Source organism: Urocampus carinirostris, chromosome 17 (assembly GCF_059441175.1).
Source record: "Urocampus carinirostris isolate Australia breed hairy pipefish chromosome 17, RoL_Ucar_1.0, whole genome shotgun sequence".
In the NCBI taxonomy this organism is placed as follows: Eukaryota; Metazoa; Chordata; class Actinopteri; order Syngnathiformes; family Syngnathidae; genus Urocampus; species Urocampus carinirostris.
The window spans coordinates 1368528-1387942 of record NC_142365.1 but is presented as its reverse complement, the minus strand read 5'-3'; the positions used below and the strand labels follow the sequence as shown (position 1 = coordinate 1387942).

At 45.4% G+C, this 19415-nt stretch overlaps 1 protein-coding gene across 1 annotated transcript; it reads right to left on the bottom strand.

Moving 5' to 3' along the window:
• Nucleotides 1-202: 202 nt before the first annotated feature.
• LOC148348891 (ATPase PAAT-like) lies at nt 203-2041 on the bottom strand. Its single transcript, XM_088321026.1, has one exon. The coding sequence runs from the start codon at nt 1905-1907 to the stop codon at nt 828-830; it is 1080 nt and encodes a 359-aa protein (XP_088177152.1). The 5' UTR covers nt 1908-2041; the 3' UTR covers nt 203-827.
• Between the last annotated feature and the right edge of the window lie 17374 nt (nt 2042-19415).

Genomic DNA, 19415 nt, shown 5'->3' with positions numbered 1-19415 from the left:
TTCTTGTTTTGTAACCTGTGAATGAGATGGTGACCCCTGTACTGAATTGTATCTTGAAGGTATTTTCGTACCCCTGTACTAAATTGTATCTTGAAGGTATTTTCGTTGATCAATATACTCTCCTGGAGTTGCCCTACTCTACCGAGGGATGTATGTGACAACGTAAATGAAGAAAAAGTACCCATCAACAAGAAGGACCCTATACCTTAATGATTTGTATTTATGAAATAGGGGAGTGACGCACCATGTAGTAATGACAGTAGAGTTACAACATTTTGTTGATAACGCGTTACAGTACTCGATACCAAGAATATTAATTGTGTTGCAGGAACACGTTCCTTTGTAACACGTTATTCCCAACACTGAGTACAAATGGTTACTGTAGGCATGCCTGGTGATCAATGTTTTCCCCGTTGTCAATATGCATAATTGATGTGCATATGCATAGGAGGTAAAATTCTAAGCCCGAGCCTAGCTCAAAACCAACCCTAAATTTAAACAATCGGCTAAAATCCTCCGAACTCCTACCACGCATTCACAAATCGAATATGAAATTTGCGTTTGCTTCGGGCTTGGGCCCTCAAATTAAGTTAATTGGTCGGGCTCGGGCTGGATCAGGCTATAAAACCAGCAGGCTCGGTGCAGGCTTTAATTTTTTAAGCCCGGTCCTACCTCTAATATGCAAGTTATCTCTATAAAGGAGTGCTCATTTCGTACTCAAGCATTCCCTGCTTGCTGCAATCGAAAAATGTCTAGTAAGTCAAGGTAATGAGTTTCATATTGTTACTAGAGTTAGTGCAAAAGTTTGGCGTCGTCTCTGCGGGACGCTAGGACTCCTGGTCTTCGGCTTTGGGAGGTGGGGCGTTAGGTGCCCCCTGCTGGATGACAGCAAAAAGCACCTGGTCCAGTTTGTGCTCCAGTGCGTTGAGGCGACGGTCCACGTGCTCCTTCAAATGGCGCTCCATTTCCTCTAAGCGGCGCTCCAATGACGTTTCCGCCGCCCTGTGCATGTTCTGGTTGTTCTCGTTCACTTGAAGTTGAGTGAGCTGAGTAAAAAGATCCTGACAGAGAACCTCGCCTTCCTGCTTGCCCGAGACGAATCGCCCTATTATTTCAGCTAGCCGGCCATTTGGTGCAAGGCCATTTGGTGCGGTTCCGAGGACAGGCCGGGCCGAGTCCACAGAATGCTGTGCGACAGTGGTGGCTGTCTCCGAACTCGGTGGCGGGGCAAAAGCGGACAAAAGGCCCTTGTTCATCAGGAGGGGCAGGAAACTGCTCTGGTTCTTCTGCTGGAGAACAACCATGTCCATGAGATTCTGAGCCCCTGGCGAGAGCCTGCCACCCATCTCCTCCAGCAGACTGTGGACCTGGCCCATGTCGATGGCACCAACGGAAGTGCATCCTTCTTGAGGCGGGCCGGGTCGAAGGGGACGAAGCGCCACCATTAAGCCGCACAAAAACACGCTGCTGCGACCCGCCAGGGAGAGTAGCTTCACGTCACATGACAAAGATGCGTCGTCCAGGCACAGCTGCTTCCTGTAGAATGGTCCCCTGTCATTGACCAGGGCATGTTCTTGCTTCTGTCCCCGCCCCGTTCCGCAGTATTCCCCGGTGGGCAGGTAGACCTCCATAGTCCGGGCCTCGCTGATCAATGTCAGGCTAGAGATGGCGGCCTGGCCGGAGGGAACGCAGCTCAGGGTCAGGACGCAGGGCTCGTCGCCATCTACGTCCGCTCGCTCCAACAAAACGCCGCTGCCGCTCAATTTATGTTCTTCGTTGTCATTGCAATCACCCGGAGCAGTGGCGTCAACCGCAAGGACTACTTCATACAGGATGCGCTCTTCGCTCCGAAACCTCCACGCTGCTCCTATCTTCACGTTCACCATGGCCCCACAAGCCACTGCCATGCCTCCCGTTTCAAAGTGTCAATGACGGCGTCTTGTTCTTTTTCGTCTTCGCATGTCTTGTGAAGATTTAGCCTTCAACCGGCTCAGAACTCCCGGTTCATTATATGGGACTGCATCTATGAGGCTGAGCTTCTGTCGAGTTCTACGTCTACTCTCCCGTCCCGGCTTTCGACCTCTTTTTGTCCCAGACCAATGTATAGTCTTCTTTCCTCGCTTACGACTCGCTTCCGACCCCGACCACGTTTCTTGCTCTCCTGTCCCGGCTACTGATCCGTTTTCTGTTCCGAAATCGACCTGCTTCCTGCGTGGGCGCAACTCTTTCTCTTTCAACTAATAAAACTTATGAGAAACGCAACACAAGTGGGTCCTATCTCCGTTCTGGTCATGACAATCGAATACAATCGTAAACCCACTGAGCTGAACTGTATCGAATCGTTCCTCTTTCTCATCGAGTCATACGTAATTTGTCAGTTGCAATACGTCCTTAAACCGCCGCGCTCCCACTTTGTCTCAGTCATGTCTGGGGCAGTTTCATTTCTGTCTTTTTTTTCAAAGGAGATGACATCATGAGTTTTTTTTATTCTTTTGTGCATTTTTGGGTTCATACACCTTTTTCATGGCCAAATTCCAGCACTTTTTTAAAAAACTTTCAAAGGCAATTTTCCAATTTCTACAGTACCATTAATGTCACAAAGCGTGCGTGGTGGCGTGGAAGGGGACCGGACCAGAACGTAGGCAGGAGGCATGAAGGGAGAACTCAAATGCGTTGACGATCCATAGGTTTTATTTAATAAAATAAAAGTCGCCCAATACTCCGGGGCAAAACAGAACAATACAGAGTTCCTCCGGCACGAACTCAACAGGACAAGGCATAACAGACTAAAACAGGACAAGGCATAACAGAACGGGATTGTGAATAATGAGTAATGAACCAGCACCCGCCAAACCCAAAATCCAGCCTTAAATTGCAGAACAGCAATCAGCTGATCTGCTTCAGCTTGAGTTCGGGGGCGTGGCATACTGGTCGTCATGGCGACCGTGACAGAGCCCCCCTCTTAAGGGACAGCTCCCGAGGTCCCAAAAAAGAAAAAATTACTACCTCGCGCCCCGGAATGTTGACGATCGCGATTGGGGCAACCCTGCTCCCTCCTCCGAACACGCAGGAACGGGGAGAGGCAGGCGCCATCTGCGTCGGGCGGATCGGAATCGGCGCTCGGCAGGGGGGGTCTGGTGGCCAACTGGACAGGGAATGACAGACAGAACCGACGAGAACAGGACAGATAAACAGGACAGGCAAGAACAGGACAGATAAACAGGACAGGCAAAAACAGGACAGATAAACAGGACAGGCCGATGCAGAAGAGTCGCACTCAGGACAGGCCGATGCAGAAGAGTCGCACTCAGGACAGGCCGATGCAGAAGAGTCGCACTCAGGACAGGCCGATGCAGAAGAGTCGCACTCAGGTCAGGCCGATGCAGAAGAGTCGCACTCAGGTCAGGCCGATGCAGAAGAGTCGCACTCAGGTCAGGCCGATGCAGAAGAGTCGCACTCAGGTCAGGCCGATGCAGAAGAGTCGCACTCAGGTCAGGCCGATGCAGAAGAGTCGCACTCAGGTCAGGCCGATGCAGAAGAGTCGCACTCAGGGGGTTATCAGATTCAGAAGAGTCGCACTCAGGGGGTTATCAGATTCAGAAGAGTCAGACTCAGGGGGGATCAGATTCAGAAGAGTCAGACTCAGGGGGGATCAGATTCAGAAGAGTCAGACTCAGGGGGGATCAGATTCAGAAGAGTCAGACTCAGGGGGGATCAGATTCAGAAGAGTCAGACTCAGGGGGGATCAGATTCAGAAGAGTCAGACTCAGGGGGGATCAGATTCAGAAGAGTCAGACTCAGGGGGAACAGATTCAGAACAGACAAGACAGGACAGGAAAGACTGAACAAAATCAGTACAGGGAGACTCAAGGCAGGCATGGGAGTCGAACAGGCAGGCATGGGAGTCGAACAGGCAGGCATGGGAGTCGAACAGGCAGGCATGGGAGTCGAACAGGCAGGCATGGGAGTCGAACAGGCAGGCATGGGAGTCGAACAGGCAGGCATGGGAGTCGAACAGGCAGGCATGGGAGTCGAACAGGCAGGCATGGGAGTCGAACAGGCAGGCTTGGGAGTCGAACAGGCAGGCTTGGGAGTCGGAGTCGGGCTGGCACGCAGGGGAGACGGAATAGCAGGCAATCGGCACGGGAGTCGGGCAGGCAGGCATGAGAGTCGAACAGGCAGGCGTCAATTCCTCCCGGGAGTCGATTCGAGGCACAGCAAGGGCCACGACGGGCGGGGCCGTGGTTCGAACGAGCAGGGAAGGCCAACTCAGTAGGCGCCTGCCGAACTGCGCTCTCCAGCTCTCCCCAAGTCGCGCTGGGATCGTTCGCTGAGTTCTCTTTGTTGGCTGGTTCATTCTGTCACAAAGCGTGCGTGGTGGCGTGGAAGGGGACCGGACCAGAACGTAGGCAGGAGGCATGAAGGGAGAACTCAAATGCGTTGACGATCCATAGGTTTTATTTAATAAAATAAAAGTCGCCCAATACTCCGGGGCAAAACAGAACAATACAGAGTTCCTCCGGCACGAACTCAACAGGACAAGGCATAACAGACTAAAACAGGACAAGGCATAACAGAACGGGATTGTGAATAATGAGTAATGAACCAGCACCCGCCAAACCCAAAATCCAGCCTTAAATTGCAGAACAGCAATCAGCTGATCTGCTTCAGCTTGAGTTCGGGGGCGTGGCATACTGGTCGTCATGGCGACCGTGACAATTAAAAGTAGAAATCTGGTGTGAATTATGTATTTTGCAGATACCTTCATTTACATATTTGGTTTTTAATCTTGCGTGCGCAATTCATATAGTTTTAGATCTTGAGTAAATTGCAAACATGATTGATTTAGAGACAAATCTCTCCCAATATGCGTGTTGGGCAAAAATGGCACCAATATTTCGCTTAAATTTACAGTTGCAGGAAGTTTGTCCCTTTACAATTTGCCACCGGAAACCGCCAGCATAATCTTTTTGCATAGCCCATAATAAATATTCATAATTGATATGTAATGCTTGCAAGAAACCCCATTGGGTGCAACAAGGGAAGAACAAATGCTATGGCAAAGCGAAGTCCCCAGAAAATAGTGTTGCCGTCATTTTTAAGCAGACTTACGGATAAAAGTGGGAACAATTTCAAACATTTACAAGAACTTCACCCAAAATTCGAGAACTTTTTAATCCTTGAAACCACAACATTAAAGTTCAAGACTTTTCAAGGATTTCATGTCACGGTTGCCATGGCGCCCAATTGGCCCCGCTCGTGTGGCACCAGCTGCGGCTCATTGACAGATTGGCTTTCTGTCTATTTAGATAGATAGATAGATAGATAGATAGATAGATAGATAGATAGATAGATAGATAGATAGATAGATAGATAGATAGATACTTTGTTCATCCCCGAAGGGAAATTCACATTTCCAGCAGCATCCCTGAGCTGAGAACAATCGAGAACAATCGAAAATAACACGGGAGCTGCTGGAGTGGCTGCCATTCGTGACGGCGCCGGAAGAAAAGATTCAAGCTCAGTGCTCTCGTTTTTCCTTTGTCAGTCCATCAACGAACTTCTGGCCTGCAAGACGTGGGTTTTGACTCGGTCCTGTTCCTGTTGGCATTTCCTGTCCGTATTGTTCCCGTTTATTTTGTCCTGTTAAATTTCGGTATCCAATTTTGTTTCCGTCTATTTTTGTCCTGTTTATTATTTTCTCCAGTTTTCGTTCCCGTATAGTTTGTCGTGTTTATTTTTGAAATCCCGATTCATTATCTATCTTGTCTGTCCCGTCCTGTCCGGTACTGACCCCATCTGTCTTATATCAACTCAGGCAATTGGTACCAATCTCGTCGGCCTCTGGCTTCCTATCATTTCACGCCAGACTGCTGCCTAACATGCATGACCTCCCATTTCCTGTAAAATAAAAGGCTTGTGTGAGTAACGTCACGCGTTTGGGTCCTGATCCTGTGTTGGTTCTTGACATTTCAAGCACTCACAACCACATTTCCACCAATATCTGGTCTTAAGCGAGTACAATTCAAGTCCATAAATTCTTATTTTTAGCAGCATAATCTAACTACTTTTCATCAGTTAACATAGCAGGAAACAAGGTAGAAAAAAGAAGTTCTTTTTATGCTACCGTGGATATAAATAACCAAGTTCCTCTTGTTTTAAAAAAAAAAAAACAGAAGTCCGTGCTGAAAGCGTTGCAGAGTACAAAAAGCTATTGTTTGCGTCGTGCCCTTCTGTTGGTCGGAAAGCACGCCGGTTTTGTGTTTTGATACGTATTTGCCACGACATCCAAAAAGCACGCCGGCAGAGTGCGCGGCTTCCTGCAAAATTCCGAATACGCTCAGTGACAGGCTGCGTGTGTGTTCCGGGAAGCTGGGTTCGACATGGCGTGACGTGTGTTATGAAAGTGTCCGTGGATGTAGTAGGTTGCCCTCGTGGTGACAGGAAGAGCAGCTGGCCCTCTCTGCGCCAGTGTGAATATAACTTTATCTGTTCGAAGGGAGATAATTCGCTTCTTTTAGATAGATACTTGATTCATCCCAGTAGGGAAATTCACCCTTCCAGCAGTATCTTTTTGTTGTTTATTAACATATTAACAGGATGGCCTCGTGGTGCTGTGTTGTCGTTTAACAACAGCGGAGTGGATGACGTCACACGCTAGGCCAAAAGTTCGACGTCCCTGCGGCAGGTGGAAATCTTTGGGCCCAGGGTTACACCGCCTCGTGTTCACGTAGATAGCCAGTCCACCTCCTCTCCGCTTTCCGCAGGCTTTTGTGTCTCTGTCTGCCCTAACACCGCTGAAGCCGGGTAGCTCCATGTTAGCGTCCGGGATGCTAGACGTGAGCCACGCTTCCGTAAAACACAGCAAACTGCACTCCCTGTACGCTTGATGTTTTTCACCAGCACAGCCAGTTCGTCGGTCTCATTTGGTACCATGATTACGGACGATACCGAAGGCTTATAACGCCGCTAGCCGCTTAGCCTTAGCTCCGGCTCTGCATCCACGATAGGGCCCCTTCTTCACGCCGGCACGAGAATTCTTCAGGGCAAGGAGTAGATTCCTCGAATAAACACATTTTTGTGCGCTAAAAGCCATAACCATAGGATAGAAAGTCATCCAAAGTGTACCGTATTTTCCGCACTATAAGGCGCACCTAAAAGCCTTTATTTTTTTCAAAAGCTGACCATGCGCCTTATAATACAGTGCGCCTTATATCTGGATCAATATTAAGTCGCAAAGTCTTTCAACTAAAGCAAGCAGCCGCCGACTCGATTTTCCCCCGAAGGCGAAGTCGTCCGCGGTCTATGCTGGGATTTATATACCGGCGTTTCATTTCCTAACCAATGTGTCAATCATCATTTGAATCAGTCACTATTGGCTAAAGTTATTCGGAGGTAAAGGGGGCGGATCCTTTTGATCATTTACAGGCTCGCATAGGCTAAAGGGGCAAAACAAAGCCTGCAATTGGCCGAAAAACATGAATGCGAATCGCACGTTATGTTGCACTACGGCATAGAGAAAACATTTTTTTTACTATTCTGTATTTGTAAATATTTTACTCTCCTGTATTTACTACAATCACAGTTGTAAGAAGTATCATTAATGAACGTGAAGGCTGCAAGAGAACTTAGGTGAACTATGCGGATTTATATATTCCCGGTATCTTGTTTTAGAACGATCTTGATGTTTCTGTGATGAGTCTATTTTTAAACTCAATTCAATTCAAAGTGTTTATTGTCATATGCACAGTAAAGAACCCTGTTTCCCTGCACAATCAAATTCTTACTTTCTTCTTACAGTTGCCAGCAAAAAATAAAATGGAAACTAAGAAATGTTTGTTTGGTGACATCGTACGGACACCGCATCCGCACATGTCTACGACACGTATTTGCTTCTTTGCAAGCTTTGGGAATGTTAAGGGGGTAAGAAGTTGGACTGAACTATCTGACTGTTTTGTCCACGTTCCCATTGTAGCGCCTTATAATCCGGTGCGCCTTATGTATGGAAAATATAGGACCAAAAACTATTTTTTGGGGGTGCGCCCAATAACCCGGTGTGCCTTATAGTGCGGAAAATACGGTAGTTGTCAAACGGGACAAAAAACAGCGAAGATAGAAGCAGACACTTAAAACAAATCGCAAAAAGAGCGAAATAACACGGAGCTGCTGGAAAGGCTGCCGCTGGCAGCGGCGCCTATGAAGATCTTTTGCTGATTTTGAGCACTTTCTTTACACAGCTGCGAGAAGCGCTCTTTTGTGTGAGGAAATCAATTTGTTGACTCGCGACTGACAACCGTAAAAGTTGTTTTGATTTTGAGTCCGGCAAACTTGGAGACCTGGGGATGATTGTTCTGAACTTGACAGGAGAAGGCTCAAATTTCCGTCATTATTTGAGGGGACTCAATTCTTAGCTCTTGTGTTGACTTTCGCTGCTTGTTTTTGCCATACAAGTGTTGACAGGAATGTGGCGACAGATGCGCTTTTATTATCACCGTTTTTGCTGCAAATGAAAGCTCCAAATCATGAGGGATCAAATTTGAAGGCATAAAGATGTGCCTTCTTTAGAATGCCTGTTTAGTGGAGCAGAAGAAAGCTGCTCCTTCTGCTAAATTAAATTATTTTTTGGAGAGAGGTAGGCCTGGGTGATACACCTTTTTTGCATACAATGCCTTGCAAAAGTATTGGTACCCGAGAACTTTTAAAAAACTTATAGATTTAAAAAAATTGGATTTTCTAGGAATCAACAACATGTAAGACACAATCATGAAAATAATATGTGCTAACAAATATTTTTTTTTTAAAAGTAAGCGTTCAAAAATATAAGCCATCTTTGAGTTAATAATTTGTACAACCTCCTTTTGCTGCAATCGCAGTCACAAGTCTTTTTGGGAAAGTCTCCTCTATAAGTTTTGCACTTCTTCAAACCTCATCTCATCTCATCTCATTAGCTGCACCGCTTATCCTCAGTAGGGTCGCGGGGGTGCTGGAGCCCATTCCAGCAATCATCAAGCAGTGGGCAGGTGACACCCTGAACTGGTTGCCAGCCAATCACAGGGCACACAGGGACATACAACTAGGGACAATTTGGACTGGCCAATCCACCTGAAATACATGTCTTTGAAATGTGGGAGGAAACCGGAGTGCCCGGAGGAAACCCACGCAAGCACGGGGAGAACATACAAACTCCGCACAGTAAGTCCGGTAGCTGGATTTGAACCCACACAGGAGGTTCCCAAGACCTTAGAACTGTGCCGCACACGCGCTAACCACTGCGCTGCCGTGCTGCCTTCAAACAGAAATACTTTTTCTAAAACTTTGTCCCAGACCTTTGTAGTGTGTTCTTTGGTCTTCATACTTCTAATGTGTCACAGACCTTGGAGCCCATCAAAGAGCATGTGCATTTCACTCTGTTTGTCACTGTTGGTCATTTAGATCAATGTTGGATCATCCAGAAGAACTTCTGGAGTCAGTTGGCTGAGCTGAGAGAACAGGGGGCCAATATTTTTGCAACACCTACTTCTCAGTTATTTTTCTGTCTTAATTACAACAAATATGTTGAAATAATTTGGTTCCACTTCATGATTTTGTCCCACATGTTGTTGATATTTGAAATTATTTGTAGTTTTTTAGCTTTAAGGTTGATGCCTGAAATGTGGCGATATGACAAAAAGTTATTGGGGGCCAGCACTTTCACTAGGCACTGTACATTATAGGTGATAAATTCATTTAATCAATATTTTTTAGCTTTCGTGTAATTTGTGGGCTGGACTTTTAATAGCATTAAGGGGAACATTGGCCGAAAAGGGCACCGAGCATTTTCAGATACCTTTGTCAACACAAGTCCTACCGTTAGTAGCTGCTCCACTGGATAAAGATAACTTAACCCATCACGGAATTCTTTTTCTTGCTTTACATGGTATTTTCCTTCTTCAATATATTTCAAACTTTTTTTACTTGCATGAAAATAAGGGAAAAAAAATCAAATTCAAATGAGCAGACATGGTGACCTAATGACTCCCAACAACAGGTGTTGCGACACATCGGTTGGGTTGAGAAAGGGGGCTGGGAATCCCCTCCTCTGTATCAATCCCCCCAGAAAGAGAAAAAGGTGAGTGTTTTTGACTGGTCATCTCACACTGGGGGGATATGGCTCTGGTATATACATACATACAACAAACAAACAAAAACAAAAAACACTGCCAAATCGAATGCTTTTAAAAATAAATCTGAGGCAATGAGCAAAATCATCCACCATGTGCTAAATAATTCCTCAGAATTATATTTTTTTGTATATAATCATGATTCTTATTTAAAAAAAAGAAGTTTAAATAAAAATATACACTAGTATTGGAGACTATAGTTGCAGATGCGGATTTGTCTGTCAGGACCAGAACGGAAACAGGACCCAATAGCATTACGTTTCTCACAAGTTTTAATAAAGGAAAGAGGAAGGACTACGCCCACGATCCGGTGTTCGCTAGGCGCGGAAGCCGGTCGCTCTGAACGCGGAAACGGATCTTCCGTGGCGAGTGATGGCAGTGTCGGGGACAGAAAAACAGGTCGATAGCCGGGACTGGAGATCAAAAACGTGGTCGGGTCAGAAACGAGTCGTAAGCCGGGACGGGAGAGCAGACGTGGTCGGGATCGAAAACGGGTCGTAAATCGGGACGGGAGAGCAGACGTGGTCGAGATCAACACGGGTCGTAGCCGGAGACAGACGGGAGCAAAAACGGGACAGGTGGGAGTCAGGGTCAAAAAAGCTTGCCTAGTATTCACTGAGGTTCGCAGACGGACTGACAACAGGTGACAGAAAGGAATGGGTTTAAATAGGGACAGGGAGCCAATCAGAGTCCGAGGCAGTTGGCGCCAAAGGAGCGGGCACAGGTGCAGCACATCGGTAATCATGTCAGCAAATTGTTTATATACTACAAACAACATCCAGTTGGTTGCTCATTAGAGTGGGTTGTCTCCTGTATTTAAATTTTATAATATCATTTTAATGGATAATTGATTGGTAAAAATATTGGCTAGCTGCAACACCGTTGAATAATAGGGATTTTAAAAAATGTTCTTTATTCAAAAGTTGGAAATTTGATATCGGGCCGCTGCATCCTAATCTATTATTTTTAGCAGAAAAAAAGCATTTCTACATGGGTCTCTCAGTGTTCATTTTACCTGTGAAAAGTGATGGGTCCCGGGGACTCCCATGCTCAAAATCTATGGGTCCCAACAGAGATCTATGGGTCCCCAAAATTTTGTGTTATCGAGGTTGAAATTGTAAATCGGTGACAAAAAATATAATAAAATCTATATATTCATTCAGTTTTAATCATCAAATTATTCATTCATTGTCTGCATCAAATTATTGTTGGTAATATACCGATTCAAGGGATAACCACAAACCTGTCTTTTTTTCATTTTCTCCTTTTATACTTCCTTTTTTTCTCAACTTCTTTATACAACATCATCATTCGTAATATAATGCATCAAAGCAAGTGAGCCGTTGGAGAGCCGGCTCTCTTGAATGAGTTGAGCCGAAAAAGCCGGTTCTCTAAAAAGAGACGGACTTTTCACTTCACAACTCGAGAACGGCGTGTAGACGAAAACTCGAACCGCGAGACCAAAACAACATCTGCCGGATCTGCCTGACGAAAAGTTTGGAGTGCGGTAAATCTTAGTTTACAAAAAAATGTAATCGGGTAATAATGACAATTTGGTGTCCAAAAAGTTGCGTTCCGGAGACGCACGTTGATTTGACGCTATGCGTCCCCAGCAAAAATGATGCGTCTAGGACGCAGGGACGCCGGCAAACCAGAACACTGGTCTCTGAGCCGGATGTTTTGCGGCCTTTAGATTTGCAGCTATTTGCAGGTGCTGATGTGCTGACTTTCAATGGCTCCGAACGGCCTTGAGTGCACTTCTCCTGCGTAATGGCAACTGGAACAATGAGAATTTCTGCCACAGCGCAGGCTCATGAGCTGATCTATGTTATGCAGCACAATATGGAGGGCGACTTTGTGACTGAAGACAATAGGCTTCTCTAGCAGCCCTTTTCCAAAAATACCGAGGCGAGTAGGCATTTCATCAGATTGAATATACTGCTTCCAGTTGTTACCGGTCTTTAGCTTACCATTAAACCTAAAAGGTGTTGAGGGAGGTGTCAAACTGCATCATGCTCAAAGTTATTAACGAGTCGCTTGTTTGTTTTTAAAAATAGCAAAATAAATGGCCAATTACACACAAAGATGTTTTGAATTTTCCCTTCCATTAGCAACACTGCTCATTAATGTCTGTAAACGATTACTACAGTTTTTGTAGTTACAGCGATAATAGATTGAACGATTGGAGCTGTTTATATCCCCCGGAGTGTGAGTCACTTTTCGTCCAGGTTTCTGTTACAAAGCATCATCATAGATGTTCAGCGCAGCAATTTTTGCAGAGAGAATGTATTAATGGAGGGTGAGGATTGTAGGCAAAACCTCAAATTATACTTGACGAATAGAATCCCTCAAATCAAATTCCGGCTAAGAGTCCGATTACTTTAAAGGAAGTGGCCAATTTGTTTGGATGGCCTGCAACGTGTCCCAAAACTGACATTATTTATTTTTTTATTCTTTTTTAATAAATCCAAAATTGATTCCAATTAATCATAATATAGTTTAAAACGTTTCTCATTTGCAATTCAAGTTTATTATTCATAATAATTACCTTATTAGACTCTTTTGATACACGGTCCATTTGATTTGATCCGTATTTTGTAGTATGATTGACTCTGATTTAAGCCAATACGTCAATACAGTAAATTGTTTTTTAATAAAACCTCATTGGTATTATAATGAATTACATAACTACAGTAGTCGTTCAGTGTATCCCCTTCATATAGAGGTAGAACTTTACCTGTATGTCATTATTACAGATTTGGATCACCCGTGCCTGCTCATTTGGCGCCAGCCTCTGCGGGCAATCTGATTGGTTCCCTGTCCCTTTTTAGCCCAGTCCTTTCACTCGCCTGTTGTCAGTCCGTCAGCGAACCTCTGTTGTTACAAGGCAAGCATTTTTTTACCCTGACTCCTACCTGTCCCGTTTTTTAACCCGCTTTACCACCTGTCCGTTCCTGATCTCCCTGTTTGTCTGCAATTACGACCTATTTTTAATCCCAACCACTTTTGCTCTCCCGTCCCGGCTTACGACCCGCTTTCTATCCCGACCACGTTTATGCTCTCCTATCCCGGCTCTCGACCTGTTTTTCTGTCCTTGACACCGCCATCTCCCGCAACAGAAGATCCACTTCCATATTCAGATCATCCGATTGCGAGGGTGACTTGCTTCCCGCATCCAGCGAGCACCAGATCGTGGGCGCTGTCCTTCTTCTTTTTATTCAATAAACCTGTGGTTAACGCTACACATTTGGGTCCTGATTCCATTCTGGTCATTACACTGAACTCGAATTATCATTTTTTACAACTACTATAATAATTGCAAATAAATCATTAAAATGATCCAATTTCAACCCCAAAATTGTTGATGAACTGTTATTTTGCCTGTTGTCCTTTGATTTTGTTTGGAATGTGATTTTATTTTACTTTTGTTTAAAAGTTTTGAAAAAAAAAAATCTAATTGTCTTCACTTGCAAAACTTTTGGAGAATGTGAATCTTAATGCAGAAAAGGAAAGGTCAAAGCCGACTTTACTTTCTCAGAAGGCTGGCGTCCTTCAAAATCTGCAAAAAGCTCCTAAAAATATTCTATGAGACTGTTGTAGCAAGCGCCCTTCTTCTATGCGGCAGCGTGTTGGGGAGGCAGCGCTAAGAAGAAGGATGCCTCTCGTCTTAATAAACTGGCGAGGAAAGCGAGCTCTGTTGTGGGCACAGAGCTGGACAGCCTGACAACAGTAGCTGAGAGACGGGCACTGAAAAAGCTACGGTCAATCATGGACAATTCATCACATCCACTACACAGCATCATCTCCTAACAGAAGAGCAGCTTCAGCGACAGACTGCTGTCACAGTCTTGTTCCACGGACAGACTGAGGAGATCATTTCTTCAGGCTCTTTAACTCCACCCGGGGGAGTAAAAGCCCACATTAAACCCACATTGCATATTACCTATCTTTATTACAGTGTGTATTTTATGTAGCACTATCTAAATACTCTATATCAACACGTTACATTGGGTATTTAAGTATTACATTCCTTTTACGATACTATTGTTTTATTTTCAACACAAGGATACTGCTAGAAGTGTGAATTTCCCTACGGGGATGAATAAAGTATCTATCCTTCTATCTATCTAATATAAATCTCCCCAAACTATATGTTTTGGAAAAAGTCAGTCAGAATTTGAACCCAGTCCTGTCTGTACCCCGTTGTCAGTCCGTCTGCGAACCTCAGTTAAAACTATAAGGCAAGCCTTTTTCGACTCTGACTCCTACCTGTCCCGTTTTTGCTCCCGTCTGTTCCCCGGCTTCGACACGATTTTGATCCTGACCACGTCTGCTCTGCTGTCCCGACTTACGACCCATTTTTGATCTCGACCAGGTCTGCTCTTCCGTCTCGGCTTACGACCCGTTTCCGACCCCGACCACGTATTTGCTCTCCTGTCCCGGCTATCGACCCGTTTTTCCGCCCTTGACACCGCCATCGCTCGCCACGAAAGATCCACTTTCGCGTTCAGAGCACAATCCGAGTACGAGAGTGACTTGCTTCTTGCGCCTAGCGAACACCGGATGGTGGGCGCAGCCCTTCCTCTTTCCTTTAATAAAACCTGTGAGAAACGCAACGCAATTGGGTCCTGTTTCTGTTCTGGTCCTGACAACTTAAAAGATTCAGTCACAATTGACCATTATTTTGGAACCCAGTGCTTTTAAGTAGTTTGAATAAAAGTGGCTATCTAAAGATGAAAAAAAATTCAATTGTCAAGGGCAAACGTGTCAAACAGGTGGCCTGCGGGCCAGATCAGGCCCGCTAAGGGATTGAATCCGGCCGCGAGACAACACTCAAAGAAGCGCAAGAGAAAAACGAGCTGCAGGTTGAAATATGTCAACTTGATGTTGCCAAAGCCAGGTGCCTCTCACAAGGATTCTGTACTTGTATTTATTTCTCTCTCTCTCTTTTCCACCCCTTTTCTCCCACTCTCTGTCTCTTTCACTCTCTGTCTCTCTTTTTCTCTTCCTTTGTTGCTCTTTGTCTCTTTCTCTCTCTGTGTCTTTTTAACTTCTTTTGCTCTAACTTCCTTATTTCTTTTTCTCTCGTTACTCTTTCTCTCTTCCTACCCTTGGCGCTTTCTTTTCTTTTCTCTCCATCTGTCTTTCTATTTCTTTTTGGATTTCTTTCTTCCTCTCCCTTTCTTTCCCCCCTCTCTCACCACTTTTTATGTCTTTTGTTTCTCATGCTTTCTCCCTCTCTCTCTTTTTCTTTCTTTGTCTCGCCCTCTCTCCTTTTCCCTCCCTCTTTCTCTTATTTATCTCTCTTTTTCTGTCTGTTTAATCTACTCATACGGCCCCCGACAGAATGTTTGTTCTATCGTGTGGCCCCCGAGTTCAAATGAGTTTGACACCCCTGGTCAAGAGTGTATAAAACAATGGAAGCAGTGAAGAATACAGATGGTCATCATGGACGTTCAGGTTGAACCCAAGGAATGCATCAATAAGAGCTAAAAAACTTGAGTTGGTACTAAGGTCTGGACACAAAATCAGCGCGCGCTTTTGCCCGGGTCCCTTGAAAAATGCTTTTGCGGTTCGAAACATCGACCACAATGAAAAGCGTGTCGCGGGATGGGAGGAGGGAGAGGTTTGGTGGTAGAGCGGCTCAATGGAGATGAAATGTCCCGTCCTTTGAGTGGCCTGGCTTATGTAAGTGACTGCTGCTGCTGTTGTGTCTCTATGACTGCATCCTAGGTCTTCCATCCCCGCATCTTTTCTCCCTCCAGCATCTCCGTGCTCTCACACGCAACCCAAATTAGAGTGCGGAAGGGGGCGGGGGATGTACCTGACTCCAGTGTCCCTCGTTCTCCTTGAAAACGGCACCCCGATGCCTGGTTTTTGCCGAGCGTTAACGAACATCTCGGCCCGTGCGCTCCTTCGAAATAAGGTACTTCTTGGCGGTATGCGCAGCTTTTTATTTTCCACCTCACAAAAGAGGGGGGTGGGGTGCGGCGGGGGGTGATGAAATGCGACAAAGGTGCCCGACCGGGTCGAATCCCTCGGTGATGACACACGAGGTGGTGGCGGGGGTACGCGCCTGCGCTCACGGTTAACACAGAGACAAAAGAGGCGACGCGCCGGCATGATTTTGCCCGTCTCGGCTCCAACATGCCTCCACGCGATCGGCCGAGGGACGAGGCCCGAGGAGGCGTCGGACCCTCGGCCGGATACCCGACGTGACGGCTCTCACCTCCGACATTTCAGCGGCGCTCCTCCCGCTCTTGTTTCATCCTCTTCCTCTCGGACGGCTCCCTCCCCTTCGCCCCCCATGGCAGCATTTTTCAGCTATCCGTCTCCTCGGCCGTGCTTAGTTCCTCCCGTCTGCTGCTTTCTTCCTCCGTCCCGATAAAAGAAAGGGAGAAAAAAAGCAAAGAATAACGCACACTTCCTGGTTGGTTCTTTACTGTTGGTGAAGTCAAGAGGCAGGTTGATGTGTGCTGTCCTCCTTCCTCCCTCTCTCTCTCTCTTGTGCCGATTCTATTCCATTCACATCACACGAAAGCCAACCCCCTCTTTCTCTTCCTCGCTCGCTCGCTCGCTCTCCCCCTGACACACACATATGCACAAACACACAGCTTATCCCCGGTCTCCTCCCCCCTCTCGCGCTCCTTGACGGAGTAATGGTTAGCCGGAGCTAAATTGATAGCTCGTAAAAGAAAATCCGTGATTGGTGAGACCTGTAACCACAATATAATTTAGAATACCCCTGTTTTTATTGAGGGAAAGTCAAGAGACGACGTGATGATGTAATGTCATGTCATGATAGGAGAATTCGGACAGTAGAAAACAATTGGCATCCATCATCACTTAATGAGATAAATGATACAGAATCTCTGAATTTCTTTGTATTTTTATCCTAACTGTAGATCGGCAGGTTCGAGAGGGTACTCCATTCGGACCCCGGTCTTGTGGAATGCTCTTCCCCCTGAGATTGGATCTGCAACCTCAGTGGAAATATATAAATCGAAGCTTAAAATACACTTCTATTCTATAGCATATGAATAACCTATATTTTATCTTGACAATATCTGTGTATTATTTGTTATTGCAACATTCATTGCAGTCTGGTCATCCTGGAAGTGGGATGACCCCATGTGCGGTCCCTTCTCAAGCTTTCTTCATTTTCCTCATGTTGAGGTTTTTGAGATTTTCCTTGCCCCTATGTAGGTTTTAGTTCAGGGGACAGTGTCAAAATATTCTGTAGTCTGTACAGGCATTTGAGACTCCTTGTGAGTAAGGGCGTCTTTAATAATAAACATGACTTGACTTTTGTGTGTCCTTTATGATAGAAGATCGATTGTCCTCCCCCTTCCAGGATGACCAGGCTGCAACGGATGTTGCAATACACAGATATTGTCACCATGAAATAGAGGTCATTCACAAGCTCTAGAATAGAAGTGTCTTTTAAGCTTAGATTTAATTATTTCCACTGAGGTTGCAGATTGAATCTCAGGGGGAAGAATATTCCACAGAACTGGGGCCTGAATCTGCAGATCTCTTCTTGACTCTTGGGATAATATAATTATTTGGTTAAAAAAAATGTAAATAGTGATTCTATTTTTCATGCCTGTGAAGAAATTTTTTTCTTCGTCCGCTCAAATAGGTCACTGTGTAAAACGGTTTTTCTTTTTAACCTTAACCACACAGTCATCATTTTAACATAAAATCTGAAGCCGTACAATGATGCTGATGCAGTAGGCAGCATCTTAATAAAACGGTAACATCGAAATCAGGTGGGGATGGATGAACTGGGCGCAGCAGCTCACATTTTAACTTTTCTCGGACGTTTCTGGACAGGCTAGATAAAGACCGAAATGGGGTAGAGTTGAGAAAATTGTGCGCGTGTCTGTGAGAAAGAGATTGTTTGTTTGGAGCTACCTCTGTGTACTCCCCAAACGTACCGGCTGACATCATAACAAACAATCGACCTGCCCGGGGGCAATCACGGCACCCGGTCCGGGGAATGGATATCCTTGCCGTTACCGTGACCTCGGCTTATTGAGAGAAAAAAAGAAAAAGAAACGCAACAGTAAAGTCTAAATGAAAGATTTAATAATGGTGTATTTAGAAAGGAGGGGCACCGAGTCCCAAGACCGCCCCCTCTTCTCTCTTAATTACTGTACGCAGTCCCACTGTGGTCATACCATATGTTTGTTGTGTGCTAGCGGGCCGTAAGCATTGGTCAAACTCCGAGCAGCGTGGGGGCGTTAAGGGAGGTTAGGGGGCAGGGAGGGGAGGCTGTCAGGGAGGCTGGTGCAGTGAGTGTCAGGAGCAGATAAGAACCAATAAAAGAAAAAACACACAGAAAACTTAACGAAACACGGCTTAGGTGTACGTCGGAGTCAATCTGGAGGAAAACAACCTAAAGGATTGAGCTTTCAAAGTTCAGTTCAAATCCCTAAATGCACCCCATATTGTATCAGTGTCTGAAACGTGTGAGAAAAAATTAGCGGACACCAGGGCAGACAACTCTGAAAAGTCGCCTGCCCCATTTTTCCCAACTACCGTAAATTCCGGACTATAAGCCGCTACTTTTTTCCCTAACTTTCAACCCTGCGGCTTATTCAGTGATGCGGCCAATTTATGTCATTTTTCCTGCTAGCGGCGCTCGAGTGTTGCTACCATTAACTGCCCTATCAAAGCTATATTATTATTATTAAAGCTTTGAAAACTCTCTCGGTGAATCGTCTTTCTTTGTAAATATGTGTAACCCATGTATAATATGGATTTGCAACTGTATATGTTTGTAATGTATTTATTTGTATTTATTTTAGACAATTATTCTCATATGTTTTGCACGGGTGAATTAAAAAGGAGGGGCGGAACAAACGCGGGGTGCCGTGTTTAAGTGGGGACCGCTCAAGGTGAGGGACAGACAAGAAAAGAAGAGGGGGTAAAAAGTTGGTTCAAGAAAAAGGAGTTGCGTGAGTAAATGTGTTCATCTGATATATTTTTCCCACCCTTACCTTTGGAAATATACACTTTTTTCCTTGGATTACACTAAACGGGACCTGGACTATGCAGGTCTGCATCAAACCTTAAGTACCGGTATCATTTTCCGTTCATTTTGCCGGCTGTGATTTTTGGACTGTGGACTTTAATGAAGGACATTTAGTTTCAATCGCGGGACTTGAAGTGGGGTTTGGGTTAATTTTGTGTTTGTGTTACATGTTTAAATGTGGGCGCATGCAGCTTAAATACAGGTGCGGCTTGTGT

Bases quoted from the DNA above. Each gene is read 5' to 3' on its own strand.
- LOC148348891 (XM_088321026.1), bottom strand. From the start codon at position 1,907: ATGGCAGTGGCTTGTGGGGCCATGGTGAACGTGAAGATAGGAGCAGCG.